General features: G+C 44.5%; 1 protein-coding gene across 1 annotated transcript in view; it reads right to left on the reverse strand.

Annotated features, from left to right (window-relative positions):
- FREM3 (FRAS1 related extracellular matrix 3) overlaps positions 1 to 17912 on the reverse strand; it is a 117702-nt gene extending 99790 nt beyond the window's left edge. Inside the window, exons 1-2 of the mRNA XM_034771603.1 lie at positions 13359 to 17912; positions 11197 to 11286 (exon numbers count right to left, since the gene is read on the reverse strand). Coding sequence (XP_034627494.1) covers positions 11197 to 11286; positions 13359 to 17736 — 4468 coding nt within the window. The 5' untranslated portion in view covers positions 17737 to 17912. The remainder of the gene's footprint in view (positions 1 to 11196; positions 11287 to 13358) is intronic.
- Positions 17913 to 18455: the final 543 nt, after the last annotated feature.

Below are 18455 nucleotides of genomic sequence, written 5' to 3' on the forward strand. Positions count from 1 at the left end.
ATCCTGACTGACAACAAGATTAAAGGCAAATCAGAGTAATGCAGGGCATACACAGCACCAATTAGACCTCCCCCTTTGATTCACAGTCTATCCCCTACTGACAAAAAGCAAAAGCACTACTTGCTGCACTTCTAAAAGATGAACAGTCTTGTAAACTAGTTGCATTTACAGTAGCTGAAAGCTTAAAAATAAAAAAAAATACTTTTTTAATGGAGATTTTTATAAAACACAACAGGGAAAAAACAAAATACATTGGGCCGCACTATGATCACAGTTAAACTCACATTTCCCCATTGATTTTACTGGATATGTTTAAACAAAGGGCAAAATTTAGCCTATATTCTTCTTATTAGGGCCAGATTTTGACTGGCCTCTGTGAAGTTTGCAAGGGAGGGGAAAGGGTGTGTCACAGTTGCACTCTCTGCTAAGGATAGACAGTGCTTTCTGTAGGCCCATGGGGCACTATCCAACCCCAAGGGTGCCTGGAGGAGGTAAGATCACTGTGGGCTATGTAGGCATGCTTCCCCTGACACTGTACAACTCCCCCTCTCCTAGGTTTCCATGGATACCAGGCACCAAGTTACAGTCTCTAATACTACAGGATGGAAACCTCACAGCCATAAGAAGATGGATGATGACAAATGTCATAACTTGATGGAAATGGAAAGACAATCCCACAAAACATTTAAATAAGGGAAAGGAAGATGGTATTATGGAAAAACCACGGCAAGACAGAGCCCTGGAAAAATCTCCACATGCTCAACAAGATCAAATTAATCTGAGCACCTGGATGGAGGCAGGGAATCTGTAACCAGGTGTAGCTCTTTTCACCTCAAATCTGGCCCCAAATCAGTAATAACCAAACAATTCTGTAGTCAGTGTCTGACTGCTGTTAGTCTATGAACATTGTGTTAAATCAGTGCAACTCGTAAGCAGCACATTACAAACACCAACATCATAACTGTTGTGTTCCTTGGAAGGAAAGAGACCAAGGACTGAATAAACCTGTAGACTGAACTACGCTCTCAGCCCAGAATGGCGCTTGATGGCCCCCAGGGTTAAGGCACATTCACGGGAAAGTATATGGAAGCTGCCATCATGGCTTTAGCTGCTGCCCAAATAGTAAATTTCAGTTTCCACGGCTGCCATTCAGAATCCTTCAGGGGCAGTAAATTCACTAGCTATTTTACAATACATATATTAATCTAACTGTATTACAACATCAAGTAGAAAATGGAAAGTCATCATTAAAGGTTAGTGAAACTGACAGAATTTAGAGAACATTAAGTTTCAATCACTAAGGGCTAAACAAGTCTAAGGATGGGAAGAAATTACAATGTAAACTATGCCAGGTTGATGGCACATTATTCCCAGATGAGAGGTGACAAAAGAGCAATAAGTACTTATACAGAGGAAGCGGGGGTGGAGGGGAAGGGGAAATCAAATTGTTCTATAGGATTTAACATTCATATTAGAGAGGGGGGTCTGATCCAGGGGTCTGGTTCGGCTCCATCTCTTATTCCAACCTTGAAGCAGTCTGAATCTGGATCTGATCTGAATCTGAACTTTGCAGTTTAGACTTCTTACTGCAATGGGCCTATGCAGAACACACATCTTGAACTCTGAGGAAGTTCAGACCTGAATTTGAACTGTGTAGCTGAATCTCCTTATTTAATTTTGTGATTGGTATAAAACAAGAAAAATGTAGAAAGCACCATACTATTGGAGAATGTCAAGATTTTCCTTAACCCCACATGTAGCATACTTGCACAACTACCAGTCTTTGGTGGGTGGGAGTCCATAGTTGAAATCCTGGCCCCATTAATGTCAATGACAAAACTTCCATAAACATCAAGGGGGCCGGGATTTCACCCCAGGCATGCTGGGAGCTATCCCCAGCAGGACCCACAGAACAAAAAAAACCCACATACTTTATATTACTAATGTGGTAAGTGTCCCTTGGTTTATTTGGGCATTGAGCTGATAATAGGCAAATACTCTTCATTTTTTTTTAAATGGTGAGCAGATCATCTTTAAAATAGTGCAGTAAAATTCCCTTATCCAACGGAAATGTAAGCTTAAAAACAGCTTTCCATGCAATGCTTAGAAGATGTCTGAACTAGTCTTGCAGGATATCAGCAAAACCTTGTAGCCTCCAGCATCAGTTAACTCTCCTTACTCTTTTTGCTACAGTAATTGAAAAGAGGTCTCCAGGTCAGCAATGACGGTGGATGTCAAAAGGTTACGGGTACTAACAACTATAAAAGGAAAAGGTGAAGCCTCCAGGTGAGAGTTATTTATACATAGAATCGCTGAACATAAAAGAACATGGAGAGGTCTTGTTTGGTGCCCACTACTCAGTCTATTGCTGTTTGCATGAAAAGCATCAGGAAAAATAATGACTTCTTCAGTATTTAAATGACAGCATAGAGTAAAGTATCAGAGGGGTAGCCGTGTTAGTCTGAATCTGTAAAAAGCAACAGAGGGTCCTGTGGCACCTTTGAGACTAACAGAAGTACTGGGAGCATAAGCTTTCGTGGGTAAGAACCTCACTTCTTCAGATGCAAGTAATGGAAATCTCCAGAGGCAGGTATATATCAGTGTGGAGATAACAAGGTTAGTTCAATCAGGGAGGGTGAGGTGCTCTGCTAGCAGTTGAGGTGTGAACACCAAGGGAGTAGAAATAGAGTAAAGTCAACAATAATAGGCTCTGAGTATATTGCAAATCATTACATATTGTTTCTTTGAACAAACATAATATTATGACACTGCCTCACTCAGATTTAAAAGTACATTTTAAAAATATCTGAACCATACCTCCTTTTGTGGGTTCAATTTTTGCCAACACTTGTGCCTGTAAAATGAACCATGGACACAAATCTGAATAATTTGGCATCTAACGGCACAATCTGTGATGTAATCAGTTGATTATAGGAGCTAGTGCTCAGATTTGCACCGACAATTCAGTAGTGGGTACAGTTTGTGCAGGTAAAAGGGAGACCCCACCCTTTTGAAAATTTGGTCCGGAGTCTGTCACACTCTCGCATGCATGCACACCATGAATAAACTTACCCAGTAACTCCCCTAATTGGCAGATCATACTTACGTTGCAGATCAAAACAACTCACATTTGTAATCAGTGTATTAAAGAAAGCTTTCTTTCCCCCATAAATTAAATTATGTGATTTAAAAGGGACATCAACTTAAAAGATTACACTTCTCTCTCAATTACTTTTACTTCTTATTGGTACAAGTAACTCCTAACATTATTGCAAGCCAAAGTGACTGAACAGAAAATTATTTTCCCTCTAATTTTCAATTTGCTTATTTTCTGCATTGGACAGCTGCTACTCATTGATATGATATCCAGGGCCGGCGCAACCCATTAGGTGACCTAGGCAGTCGTCTAGGGTGCTACAATTTGGGGGGCGGCAACCGCGGCGGTATTTCGGTGGCGGGACCTTCCGCCGCCTCTGTAGGGGGAGGCATTTCGGGGTGGGACCTTCCGCCGCCTAGGGCGGCAGAAAAGCTAGCGGCGCTCCTGATGATACCCACTTAATTGACAATGGTCACGTAGTTTTACCTGAAGTTATGGCAGTCATGTTAGCATACAAAAAACCCAGACAATAAATAACTTCTAGCCACTTTCATTTATAAATACAAACAGCTACATTTTAATTTACTCCCACAGTACAACTGCCTTAATCAGACACCAGCTTTCTTATTCCATTTTATTTATAGAAAGTAATCCTATAGTACATTTATGGCCTAGTAATTTATCTGATAGAACTGCTCCGTTTAGCAGAGACTAGAAGTATTGCTGATGAAATGTCTAAAAACAGGCTCCCAGTTATACAGACCTCCTTGTGTCCCCTAGTCTATAAGTAATGAAAGTCACCATCTGTTCACTGTGTGTGGTTCCCCCTCCCCCAGCTTTTCTAATCGTTTTGCAATTAGTCAAGTTAGTCATGCCATGACCAGTGAAGGACTCACATATTCATCAACTGACAGCAAAATAAGATATCTGGAAGAAAAGTAGGTGGCAGTTCATAATGCCTTCTCCTGCATACTAAGTGCAATGTTAGCAAAAGAAAACAAGAAATGCATTTCCAACCTGTCATAAATGAATAGCCCTATGTGTTGTTTAATGGCATCAGTTACATGGCATTACAAAATGGGCTAGAAAATAATTGGCTCGAGAAATCTATTTTCTTTTTTGCCAATTTCTTCCCAGCTGGCCTATGTTCAACTTTTTTCTTTCATCAAAGGGAGTACAGACCAAAGGCCATTTGCAGTCTCTCATAGCTTTGTCTATTGACTACTCTATTGGCTCCTAAAAGAGATCCTTCCAGCTGTAATGTTGCCAAGGATACAAAGTGCCATCTATGAAGTATGGCTTAGTGCATTTATTGATTATGAAGCAGAGGCCTTCTAGCTCCTTGAAAATCAACGTGACTAAAGCTGAATGAAATAATTTACTCACCCAACTTAGGAAAGGAAATTGGTTTCATTCAGATTAGGAAGGCTGTACACTTCCAAGATGCCTATTATTCCATCTTTGTTTGTGAACATAAGACAAGTGCTTCCCAAATATAATTCCACTGAAATCAGTTGAGTTATACCAGGGTTGAAATTGGTCCAATATTTTAAATTATTCTGACTTCCATAAAATGATGCAATGGTTCATAAATCAAGAAATAATAACAGAAGAGAAATTTGAAGATAATTAGCATAAAAATGAAATGTGATTGTGGTTTGACTAAAGATTTGTACTGAAATAGGGCGAGGAAATATAATAGGTATAACTAGGGACTACTAGTTACATCATTAACAGGAAATGTACTGAACTGAATTGTCTCATTTACTCAGGGTGCAGATACTTTCATAACAGTAACTTATTTCTCAAGTATGCACTTACCTGCACGCTTATTGGCTGTGGGCAATCATTAGCCAGAGCACAGAGATTTGCATAATAAGGGTATGGGTATTTTTAATTACTTATATTGCACTACTCTGGTTGACCACTAGAAATGTCTGTGTTCTGTGTAGACCGTCTGGGTTGATTTCTGACTGGAAATCCTCCAAGGCCCAAGGAGAGTTTACCACAAAGAGCTCCTCCATTTTTTCCATCCCACCTCAATCCCACAAGCCACAATGCCCTGATCTCCTAGCGAGTTTCCACCGTGTCTGGAGACCAACAGGGAAGAATCAAAGCTTCTGCTCCACCCATCCCATTGTAGGATTGTTCCTGTTCTGCAATATTTTTCCTGCATTATTCTTGGATAGAAAGATGCTTGCATTATTCAGCTATGTAGTGGAACAAGATAATGCTTGCCCAATGCTATTCCAGTATATGCAAGGAGGCAAGTTCCTATCAGATTCAGTCATTTTGTTTTGAAACCAAAAGAAATACAGAAGTGATCATTAATCTTTGTACAATGGTGTCAGGATATCCTGGAAAGTAAGAATCTTGTCAGATTCACTCATCCAGCATCTGAATCAAGATGATACTCAAACTAGAAGTAGGTGTTAATCTGTAACAGCCAATCTGCGCTCACACTCATTATAGTACACTTTGGGACAAACATATGTGACCTCCTGCCAACCACCCACAGCTGTCAGCCTCCTATACCTACATCTTAGGACCCAGACCTGCTTCCATTGAAATTAGGTGCACACAAATTAATCCAAAGACCTTCGACTCAACCAATGGAGATTCTCCAGATTTACAATGGTGTAACAGAGAGCAGAATCTGGCCAATTGGCACTTCTGCTATTTTATCAGGATCCATCCCTTACTTACAGGTGATCAGCAAAATGAAATCAAGAATTACAAATTACAGATTAGCCCTTGGTACACCTATAAACAGAAGAATATATTTAAGCACATTTTAATACTAATTTACAGGATTTTTTCCTGATTTCTTAGGTTTTAGCAGAGCTTCCAATTGCCAGCTCCCACTATGGTCATTATGCCAGGATGCAAAATCTCATTAGGACTTATTTGTTTGATGTTTGTACAGCACCTAGCACAATAAGGTCCCTCCCCATCTTGACACTGCTAGGTGTTATTGTAAAACAACAAACAATAGTAATGCATTCTCTTTGGTGGCATATCATCTATGATGAAAAACAGCATTCACACTGTCTATAGGGTTAAGGTAAGTGACTGTTCCCTTCCCAGTATTCCATAGATGTCTTAAATCTTCTTTTCAAATAAAAGACATGTAGTAAGAACACTGTGATAAGTCCTGCATTCCTAACCTTGACAAAACTCTCATTAAAGTGAGTGATAGTTTTAATAACTCTCTAAGGATTAAAACCAAGATTAAAAAAAATCAGTGCCTAAAGACAGGCCCCTGCATAAGTAGCCTGATTTTCAAAAGTGCTGACACCTAACAATTCCCACTGAAGTGCTCAGCTCTTTTGAAAATCAGGCTGTTTATTAAGCTGCTATGTGAGGATTTTGGAGCCTAACTTTAGGCACAGGATTTTGTAAAGCTTGGCTTTTAGATTATGGCCAACTGACAATTTTACAAAGCCGTGAAATATCACAGGAACTTGGGGAGGAGGGCAGGAATTAAGCTAAATTGCTATCAGTCTGCATACTCCAGTGCTGTTCGATGGTGAGTTTGCAAAGTGCACGATGGGACATCACACTATGACAGAGTCTAGAATTGGGAAAGAACAACACTTCACAGGCATATCAAAGGAGGAAAGCAGCAAAAGTTTACATTACAAGTGTGCTGAAATGCCCCTAGCCTGCTTACGTGGGGCACTGAGTGCTCAGTCCCAAAGCTGTCGTTTTTTGTTTTTAAAACACCCCTGGGTAAAGAATCTGTACACAAACCTGTTCACTTAACTACAACAGGACACCTTTGCTTTCCTTCTTGCAGTTTTGCTTTCAGTCAAAAGTGACTATAAAATAAGTGAGAACAGAACAAGTACCCTGTGGGAAAACTTGTGGAAATGATCCTAGGAAAAAGCTCTTGTAGAGTTTCTTCCAAATTCTCTCATTGGAGCTGCAGATGGGATTTGCTCCCCTGCAAAAGTAGTATTGAGTTTGGCTTCCAAACCCCAGTGTCTCTACATTTGCTCTAGGGCAGTGATACTCAGACTGCTCTCTATAGGATTTCAGAAATGCCTGTATTTATTCAGTTGGGTAAGAAAAAACAGACATTGTTGAGCAGGAGTCCTGCACGGAGAAGGCAGAATCCCTGAATCTGGCCCATCCTGAACAACATACTAGGTATCGCTAGAGAACAGGGTGAAAGAATATATCCTCCCCACTCAGGCTATGGAGCTATTCTGCGGAGGCTACAGTAGCCTAATAGCTTATCCTTCCCCAATCTGAAAGTGCTTTCAATCTTGTTGCTTACACACATTACCCCACCCACTCCCACCCATGCTGTGCATGCGGCAGGCAAGGAATCCCTGCAGAGCTGGGCTCTGTTATAAAATGAGGTGCATATCTACAACCTAGTCTTCTTTCTGCCCAAAGTCCATCTCTCTCCTGTATGTAGAATAGCCACACCATTTTCAAAGCCAGAGGGTGCTCCGCAGCAGCAGAGGGGTGGACTGCATTTGCCCTGGCTTCATACACTGCCTTTATTTTAGAAAATTGTTTTCAGCAAATGGAATGTAGCCCACCTTTTCAAAACACCACAGCATCACATTAAATTTCTCTAGCTCTCCACTAAGTAATTGGTCAATATTAAAATCTAACTAGACACTTTTATAGCCACTAGCTTTTCATTACTTGCATTTGTTTTATCTTCTGACATTCTAAAAATCCTTTGCCTTTCACACCCATCTTTTGGCTCATGACACCATTTTGTTAAGCATCTTTTGATATCTTGAACACAGAGCAATCCTGAAAGCCATTAAGAATGGAACTCTTTTAGCACGTTCATTGTAAGTACAGAAACCTTTATAAAAGCAGCTCCTTTACAAGCTTTGGATGCCAGATCTACCCGATAGGTTGTAATTCCTTCCTGCACTTTGTTAGACTTCATCCATCTGCTAAGTCATATAAACATATACCACCAACATACATGGCTCACATTCCCATAAGTCTCCTGGAGTAACTGTCTGGGAAACGGATTTGTTTTATTGTGATCAGCTTTCTTTTTTCCAACATGTGACCTTGTAAGGGTCTATGTAATAAACTGTTGTGGGTAGAACACTGACATTTATGTCAGATTTCTGTTCTCTCATTTTCACAGTGTGTCTTAATGAACTTTAAAGTGATACCAAAAATATCAGAGTGATTTGGAATCACATAACATTAAAGTTGGATCTTCAGCAGAAACAAGGATTACCACAAATGAGGTAAATTCACACGGTTTTATGCAACAATTTAGCCGTATACGTACAAGCGTTCAAGCTACGGCTGCTGAAAGAGGAATAACTTAGAGCTATAGGGCGGGTCAACACTGGGGGGGAGGGGTCAATGTAAGATACGCAACTTCAGCTACGGGAATACCTTAGCTGAAGTCGACATATCTCCCGTCCTCACGACGCAGGATCGACAGCCGCGGCTCCCCCGTCGACTCCACTACCGCTGCTCGCCCTGGTGGAGTTCTGGAGTCGACGGGAGCGCGTTCGGGGATCGATATATCGCGTCTAGATGAGACGCGATATATCGATCCCCGATAGATCGATCAGACTACCCGCCGATCCGGCGGGTAGTCTGGAGGTACCCTTAGTGTGGTTGATTTTTCATCCATAATGTTGTTTTAAAACATTTTGATTTTAATAATATGAAGTACTTTTGAGTACTCTGAGGAGAAAGTACAAACTCTGCTCATGACCATTTGCCTTGGCTTTTTTGCAGTAAGTTAGGTCTTTTTCCCAAGCTCATTAATTTTATTTATTTATTTTTACATTTCCTACATTTTAAACTCTGTAAATCCCAGGCACAAGCTAAACACCAATTTCTATTGGAAGTCGCTAGTGAATATGTGAGCTGTCTCCATGCAACAATGTACAGTTCAACTATTTTTGTATTAACACAACTGCACATTGTGACATCTGTCCTATTTGTAAATAACATGTTATTTCCATCTGATATGATACAATAAATATGCAGAGTCATTCTTGTGACTCTATTTCCTTGTAATTATAAGCCCAGGGACCTGATCTTGAAACCCTTACATAGGGCTAGATTGTGGATGGGTGTGACATGCAGTAACACTTCCCCGCTGCTAAGCAGCTGCCTGAAGCCCAGTCAACAAACTCAGCTAGCTGTGCAGCAGGTCAGTCTCTGCATGATCTGCAGCCCAAACTCCCAGCTGCTCACTGACTCACAGAGGCAGCCCATTTTTTCTTCTATTCCTTTTTGCCTCTGGAAAGGAAGATATGGGTCTAAGAATAAATGTGATCATTGGTCCAGAATCTAATTCTGAACCAGTTTTAAACTGGTATCTCTCTATTAAATACAATGAAGTACACTGGCACAAAGTGAGAACAGAATCAGTTCCATTTTTCAATAGAATACAACGGTCATCATTCAAAAAGAGCACCATTTACTGGGCCATTTTTCTTGTTTCTTATAATTAGAACAGAAGATAATACACTGAATTCAGACAATGTGGTGCCAGTCATTGTACCAGCATCTAGATTTGATTTTGGGTCAACCATTTTGGAGAAAGTATTTTAATGCTGTTATAGCCTTTGTTCAAGGACTGATAGTGAACACTCAAAAGGGGTGCATTTTTAAAAAAAATGCAATTTTTATGGAATGTTACATTTAGGGCCTGATCCTGCAAGCCCTCCACACACAGAACCTCCATTAGCCTCATTACATTGAATCAGTTAGGAAGTTTGCAACATATGTTAATCAGCAGATGTTAATCAATCAGTCTGCAAAATTCAATATCAAATATCACAGAATGAATCTTCCTGTCTTCCCTCAACTAGGACCCATATGCAGAACTTCTGTTAACTTCAATAAGAATTCAGAATGCAAAACACTTGCAGGATTGAGCCCTTGTTAAAACAAACAAGCAAAATACACCAACTATTTCATTCAGATAAATCATTACTGAAAAGGGGAAAAAAACTGCATGCATTACCAGTGTTCATTAGGTGAATAATGCCAAACTGACATCACTGAAAACTGAAGTACACAAAACAGATACTTGGACAGCAGATCCTTGACTGGTGTGGATTGTCATAACTTCATTTAAGTCCATAGAGCTATGACAATTCACATCATGTAAAGATGGCCCCAGCATAGGCGACAGCAGTACAAATTTAACCAGGCTGCCCTATCAGCAGCATACCAGTATCTCAATCTTGATCTAGAGGGACCAACTCTTGGGGTGTGCAGGCAATGTAGTGTTCAGCCTCCATGCTGATTCTGTTCTTGGTCTCTCTGCTTCACTATTAACAAGGGCCACCTATAGTAATACACCTCTACCTCGATATAACACTGTCCTCGGGAGCCAAAAAATCTTAACGTGTTATAGGTGAAACCGCGTTGGATCAAAGCAAGTTCGATCTACCAGAGTGCGCAGCCCCGCCCCCCGGAGTGCTGCTTTACCGCGTTATATCAGGTCGCATTATATCCAGGTGGCGGTGTCAGGGCCGGCTCCAGGCACCAGCTTCTCAAGCAGGTGCTTGGGGCGGCCGCTCCGGAGAGGGGCGGCACGTCCAGGTATTCAGCGGCAATTCGGCAGACGGTCCCTCACTCGGCCTGGGAGTGAAGGACCTCCCGCCGAATTGCCACCGCAGATCGCAATCGCGGCTTTTTTTTTTTGTTTTGGCTGCTTGGGGTGGCCAAAACCCTGGAGCCGGCCCTGGGCGGTGTATTAAGTTTTTGTAATGCACTTAGCTGAACACTAGGAACTGGACTAGAACCAACAACAGCTTTCCACAGAACAGCAATCATATAGTAACAACTTCTACTTACTACTGAACTGTGGCAAGATTTGAATTAGTAACACCATGGTGAAAGATTTTGTAACCCATTAAGAATTTCCTACACCATTTAGTTTGCCTTAGCAATTTACATTAATTTTAACATTATATATTTAATAAGTGATTCATCCATTATCTCAGTATAAAACTGTACATAAAACTCATGAACTTGCAGTAAAATAGAGTGAAGTATTTTATTAATTCCAATACCAATACTATTCTGTTGCTGGATCTCATTTTAAGGTATAGTACATATAAGAAGTATAACCTTACCATTGTCTTCAATGGAGAAGTAGAAGATGTCACTGGTAGAACTATCACCTTCTTTCAAGACATAGCTGATCTTCATTTCATCAATATCAGCTGATAAAAGAAACATGCTAGTGAATCACCAAAGCATTTTACTGCAGAGTATAACACTTACCAATACATTTTGAACGTTAGTATTTTAATTCAATAAACAATATTTGATAGTCATCCCATAAATTACTAATTGTTTTTGAAGAATAATACTTTAACATTGTCTTAGACAAAGAAAAAGCCAATTTTAGAAGATGTATCACTTTAAATTGTATAAACAAGAACTCAAAAACTCTATTGAGATAGCATTAGTTCCTACCATAGTCCTTGCTCTGCAATGCAGCAGTAATTAACCTGATTACTAATTTAAAGCTAAAAACTAACTTCTGTTGTGTTTTAATCTGTTCTTTAATATATTATTTAAAAGTTTAAATTAATTGCAAATCTAGTTTTCAGAAACTTATCACCAACATTATAATGAGAATGACTATGCTATGCCTAAATTATATATTGGGGAGTAAAACTTGATCCCCATAGTTTTGTGCTAAAAAAAAAAAAAAAAAAAAAAAACGTGTAACACCCAAAACTATTCCAAATGACTAGGTATCAGATGAAATAGTGGGAAGTGTGGGAATTTTAATTAAATTTTTACTTTATACTGTGACTATTTCTGAACTTACTAAAAGTCTGAGTCAAAGCTCACTGACGATCTTTTACTTTTGCTTCTTCACACACAAGAAACAAGTTGACAGCTTCAGTTTTAAGATGCATAAAGAGTGTTCACGTAAAATACCTATTTCTTCATACCCAACTCAGTAATGCAAATGTCCTGGATCTAATGCTACCCTGCCATATGTGGGTGTTAACTCCTGTGGACTTCAATGGCAATGGCACCTGCTTGCCTCATGGTTGATTTCAGTACTTTTAGTTAATTGAAATCATAATTCTTTACAGGTGTGGAACATTCCCATCTGAATTGTAAACAATATTTACTATATTAGAGCTTGAAAGATTAACTGAAAGACTTTTAAGTAAAGTGATAAAGAACTCAAAATCTGAAATCATGCAGATTTGCAACCTAATAGCTTTTTCTTCTTTTTCTAAATCCAGAAACAAAGGTGGCTGTCTTCCCCCTTTTACCTTTGTCCCCATCTTTTTTTCAGGAATCTACCCATGGGAGGTGGAACGGAGGTCTAGAGTCAAAGCACTTGTGGGGCCAAATTAAGACTTGATTCTCCCCCTGCAAGAGATGAGTAACTCCACATTGCTATCCATGGAAATGACCTATGTCCTGTGACAGGGTCCCAGATCAGACTTTGACACATCATCAGTAAATCTCTAAATATTTTCAGCCCCATTTTTACAGATGGTGAAACCAAAGCACAGAAACTTGGAATGACTTCTCAGAGCTTACACAGCAAGACAGGAATAGAGGCTAAGGCTAAAATTTTCAAAAGTATTTCCATGATTTAGGCACCCCTTTCAAGTCTCATTGAAAGTCAATAGGCCATGGGCTCCTAAATCACATAAAGTATGTCTACACAGCCCATGGAAACAAACCAGCAGCAAGCCTCCCAGTCTGGGTCAACAGATTCGATTTTGCGGGGTTCATGCTAGTGCTCTAAAAATAGCTGCATAGACACCACATTGAAGTTGCAGCTCAGGCTCTGAAACCAACCCCCATCTCTAGGCTTTAGAGCTGGAGCTCCAGCCCAAGCTGCAACTTCAAAGTGCTGCCTATACAGCTAGTTTTAGAGCGCTAGGGTGAGTCCCACAATCCCAAGTCTGTTATCCGCAGGTGCTTTTGAAAATTTTACCCTATGCCTCCTGATGCATTGTACCAGGACTTGATAACATTCCTAATGTGTGGTTTAGTGGTTAAGTCTTGAGAGAACTTTAGGTTAAGAGTTGGCAGGTAAAACAAGACTTTCAGCTTCCTTTTAAAATGTATTTATTTGTAATTTCAAAGCTACCCATGTGCCTTGTAAATGGTTTAAGATCTTTTAAGTTTTTGTCATTATTTTTAAAAGACAATCCAGTTTAATTTTAAATTACCTCATAAGTGAGCAAGTGAATTGTCTAAGGTATATTCCTGGATCTACAGGCTGTAAATGATTAAATCCATTAGCACCAACCTTGTGTAAATGTGTTAATGCTCTCATTTCCAAGGCCAATATTAATGATGAATCCATGCTCTAGGCCATCTGTGATTTTGTACTTCAGCAGTTTGCGTGGGCTGTCTCGGTCTTCTGCCTTCAGTGAATTGCTGGTGATCAAGAAGCCCAAGTGTCCAGTCGGAAGGTTTCTCAGAGTTGGGGCACCTTTGTTCATCACTAACTGTGGCACCCCATTGTCCAGGGGATTGATCTGGATCTTCAACAGCTGGGGTTGATGAGTCTCCAGGATGGTATCAGGGAAAATGTAAAAGTCTGTGTGGGTCCCATCAGCCACAGTGAACGAGAAGCTATCCTGGCTGGTTTCTGTGCCATCATGTCTATAGCTGATCAGATACTCATTCAAATCTAGTTTGGTGAAGCTGGTCACAGGATAGCTACTGTTATATAAAATCTGGCCATGGACAGGGACCTGGGTAACCGTGAAACGGAGCAAATGGTCAGGGGTGTCCCGATCTTCTACAGTCAACTCAAAGGGGGTAATCAGTTTGGTCTTCCCTTCCTCAACCACAAGGTCATTGATAGTCAGAATTGGCTTTTTATTGTCTACATCCGTAATGGAGACCCTGAAGGTGCGGAAGACCGGATTATAGCCATCTGTCACTTCAAACTCGAAGCTGTCCATTTTCACCTCATCCTCTGCGGTGTGGATGTAGTAAATCTTATTGCCAGCTAGCTGGAGCTGAGAGAAGGAAGCAACAGGCACCCCAGGATTGTCCGAGCTCTCTAAGTGTCCTCGGCTAGGGGCCTGGGTGATGCTGAAGCGCAGGTTCTCATCAGGGCTGTTAATGTCACTAGTGCTGAGCAGATCAGTTGTGAGCGTCACCTTCCCACCCTCTTTCAGAGTTACCCCTTTGTTAATCACCTCAGGGAAGACTATGTCAATGCCGCTGATGGTAATATAAAAATATCTGTCTATCAAGGCGTTAATGCCATCAGTGACATCAAATTTAACCAGGTCACGGACCCCTTGTTGGCCAGTATGAGCATAACGGATAAAACCCTGGTCTATATCATCCTGGGTGAAGTTCATACCCACTGTAATGTTGCCTAACGGCTCCCCATGTTTGCTCACATGCTGCAGAAGACCCTGCCTGGGTGCCAAGCGGATGATGTAGGTGAGATTCCTGTCCTCCGAATCTATGTCTGTGGCTTTAAGGTCTCTGTTAGTGATGACCTTGGACTCACCAATCTCTATCTCTAGCCCATCATTGATAGTCATCCTAGGGGTCTCATCATCCATAAGGATCACCATGATCAACACTTGCTGTTCCACTGTGTGCTGGCCATCACTTAACTGGACTTTGAAGCTGTCCTCTTTAAACTCAGAGTCATCATGCTCATAGACAATGCTGGAGGCTTCCTGGATCTCCTCCAGTGTGAAGTTGTGGATGGGTATGGCGCCAGTTGTCAGCTGCTGAACAATTCGCCCATGCTTGGGGGGAACACTGATGAAGAAGTGCAGGTGGTCTGGGGGAAGATCAGCATCAGCACCATTGAGGATGGGAGTGTCAATAACCAGACTCATCCCTTCCAGCACCACAAACTCACGCACAAACAGCTCAGGCTTTTCATCGTTGGTAGGGATGATGATAATGGGGAAGAAGTGGTGTGGGGAGACATTGACGCCATCAGAGCAGCAGAAAGTGAATCTGTCCTCTAAGGGCTCCACCCCCTTGTGGATGCTCTGAACATAGCTGATATGTCCCAGGTGAACATCTTTTATGGAGAAGATGCTAATGGCAGTGCCAGCCCTAGACTTTTCAGACCCAGGGGCTGGAGAGATGTTCTCCAGGTATCCAGAAGTGGACTGAACAGTGATAGTGCATAAAATATCATCCATGGGAGTATCCACATCCTCCGCATCCAGCTGCTGCTGAGTCAGAGCTTTCTTCCCTCCCTCTGAGGCAATGAACAGCTCGGGCCCCACAATCACTTTAGGTGCAATGCTGTCCACAGGCAGCACTGTCACAGACACACACACCCCTGGCACTGTGCTGCCTCCCACCACCCACTCATGGGAGAGGTCAGAGATGGTCAGATTGAAAGAGTCATACCTCTTCTTCAGGCCAATCTCTCCACCAGTGTGAGCATAGACTACTGTCCCACTGGTAAGGTCTTGCTGGGTGAATCTCTCCACAGGTACCTGATTTACCAGAATGTCACCCAGCTTGGGCGGATCCCTCACAAAGAAAGTCAGTGCCAGATCATCAGTATCCTCATCTGTGCCCTGGAGAAGGGAAGTAGTGATCTCAGTGACACCATTTTCTAGCACATCAATAGAGGGTCCCAGCTGCCCATTACCACCAGGTAGAGTTATACTAGGCCTTTCATCATCCACTGGCTGCACAGTGATCCTAACAGTGATTGGCACATGGTGGATACCATCACTCACTTCCAGTTGATAGGAGTCATTGGTGGACTCATCACCACTGTGCTGGTAGGATATACGCCCACTGGCAATATCATCTAGCAGGAAAGATTCTCCCTGGACTATCAGCCCCTCCAGGTAGCGAAGGTGGCCATGCTGGGGTGCCTGGATTAAGATGAATATAATTTGATCTGTGTCCGTGTCCTGGTCAGTGGCATCCAACTGAGTAGTGGTGAGAAGGAAGCTGCTCCCCTCGAGCACAATGAAGCCCATGTTGGTGATCTGGGGGGGCTGATTGTCCACTGGCTGCAGGAAGAGAGTGAAAGTCCCTGGCACAGAGTTGCTCGCTGAGTCCTCTACACTGTAGTTAAATTGCACCACCCTTGGGGTGATACCCAGCTCCTGGTCTGGAGGCCGGTATGCCACCTTCTGATGGTTCACCTGGGCTTGGGTGAACTGAGTAATGGACACAAGAGGGTTGTCAGCCAGCACGATCTCGCCAGCCAGCACAGGGTGGTTCTCATCTATGTCAGCTGGGGGTGTAAGCAGAGTATATTTCAACTTGCTGTCATCTGTGTCCAGGTCAGTATAGCACAGATAGCGCTTTCTGAAATGGGTCACCTGGTACTCCAAGACGGTCATCTGTAGGCTGGTGCCTGGGTACAGTTCTGGGGGCAAATTGTCTACTGGTTGCACTTGGATGGTGAACACTTGCTCTCCAGACTGGTTAGGGGGCTCATTGTCATCCTGGAGGCAGAACAGAAACTGGTCCATCACAGGACTGGTGCTATGGGGTCCTGTGTGCCTGTAGAACAGCTTTCCATCCAGGATGTCCTGCTGCAGCCATTCGGTCACCACCTTCTCATACACACCCTCACTTTCCACAAAGCGCCAGGAAGATGAAGCATCACCAGCCTCCTCCACGTCCTCTTCGCTCTGAAAGGATGGCGGTGGCTCTGCCTGGCGCAGGAGCAGCTCACCCAGGCGGTGGGAGTGTGAGGCATGGGCAGACTCCTCAGTGTCCTCCTGAAGTATAAAGTGAATAGTTGACTCTTCAGAATCAACGTCAGTGGCACTGAGAATGAAGGACGAGATCTGGACAGCCTGGCGCTCTCTCAGCACCAGCCCGGTGTTGGCGTTGAGCAGGGGCGGCTGGTCATCAACAGGGGCAATGATGATGGGGAAAAGAAACTCCACCTGGTGCTGACCATCCTCCATGCGGAACACAGTGTTATCACTGTAGCTGTGCTCGCTGCCATCGTGCTGGTAAACTACCTGCCCAGCCTCCAGCTCTGCTGCTGTGAAGTACTTGCGGCTGGGTGGCGCACCCAGTACCCTGAGCTCGCCATGTCGCAAGCCCCGGGTCACCCAGACCTTCACCTCGCTGAGGTTGTTCTCATCGCTTATCTCCAGAGTGTCAGACAGAGGCCTTGACTGGCCCTCGAAGAGCATCAGCTGGGGGCCAGCGGCTTGGCTGAAGGTAGCCACTGGGGCCAGTGTGTTCATGGGCTTCACCACCACCATGAAGGCGAAGGGCTCCGAAGAGGCGCCCTCAGGGTCCAACACTTTCATTTCCAGCTGGAAGATGCGCTCTTGGTCGGAGTCCACTGTGGGCGGCTGGTAGGCGATCTTCAGCTCCCTCAGCTCCCGCTGGGTGAAGGAGGTGAGCGGCTGGCTGGGCTCGTCGGTGCTTAGCAGGTAGCCCCGCAGCCGGAGATCCTCACCTTCCCGCCCGCCGGGGCTGGGCCAGGGCACGGTGAGGCTGAAGAGCAGCAGGTCCGGGGGGCTCTCCAGGTCCTCGGCCGCCAGCATGTCAGGGGTGAGGGCAGTGAGCACGAACTGATCCACCTCGGCCACCAGCAGCGCTGCGAAGCCCAGGGAGGGGGCCGTGTTCTCCGCGCTGCCCGGCAGCCGCACCGCTACCTGGAAGTACTCCCGCTCGGTGCCCTCCAGCAGCTCCACCCGCATGGGGATGGAGTCGCGGCTGGGCCAGGGCTCAGCCCCCGTGTGCTGGTAGCGGATCCCGGCCCGCAGGAAGCGGCCGCACTCGCTGCTGTAGCTAGGGGACAGCGGGCGCCCGTCGGACTCTACCAGGCGCCCGTGGGCGGGCAGTAGGGCGCCGCCGTCCGAGGGGGGCCGCACGGTGAGGCGGCAGCGGCCCTCGGGGAAGCCCAGCACGTTGCCGTCCAGGGGCGGGCTGAGCCCCAGCCGCGACTCCACCTCCAGCGGCAGGTGGCGGCGGAGCAGGCGCAGCGGCCGGGCCAGCACCTCCACAGGCAGCGCCAGGGGCAGGAGGCGCGGGCGGCGCGGCGAGCCCGAGCGCAGCTGGAGGCGCAGGCGGTAGCGGCCGGGGCTGGGGGCGCCGTAGTGGGTGTAGGTGACCTGGCCGGGGCCGAAGCGGCAGGGGAAGCGCCGGGGGGAGAGGGCGCCGAGGCGGGGCGGGCCCCGCTCCTCGCTCTCCAGCGCTGTCAGCTCGCACGTCTCCCCCGGCGGCACGCGGATCACCAGGTCCCGCGCCGGGTCCAGCGGCACGGAGCGGCCGCAGGGCACCCGCAGCCCCCTGCCGGCCACCCGCAGCCCGGGGGCGCCGCCGCCGCCGAGTCCCGGAGGCAGGAGGAGGGGAAGCGGGTCCGGGTCCTGCTGCGCTTCTCGCCCTGCCGCCAGGCTGCACAGCAACACCCCGGCCA

The sequence above is a fragment of the Trachemys scripta genome, chromosome 5 (genome assembly GCF_013100865.1).
Source record: "Trachemys scripta elegans isolate TJP31775 chromosome 5, CAS_Tse_1.0, whole genome shotgun sequence".
NCBI lineage: Eukaryota > Metazoa > Chordata > Testudines > Emydidae > Trachemys > Trachemys scripta.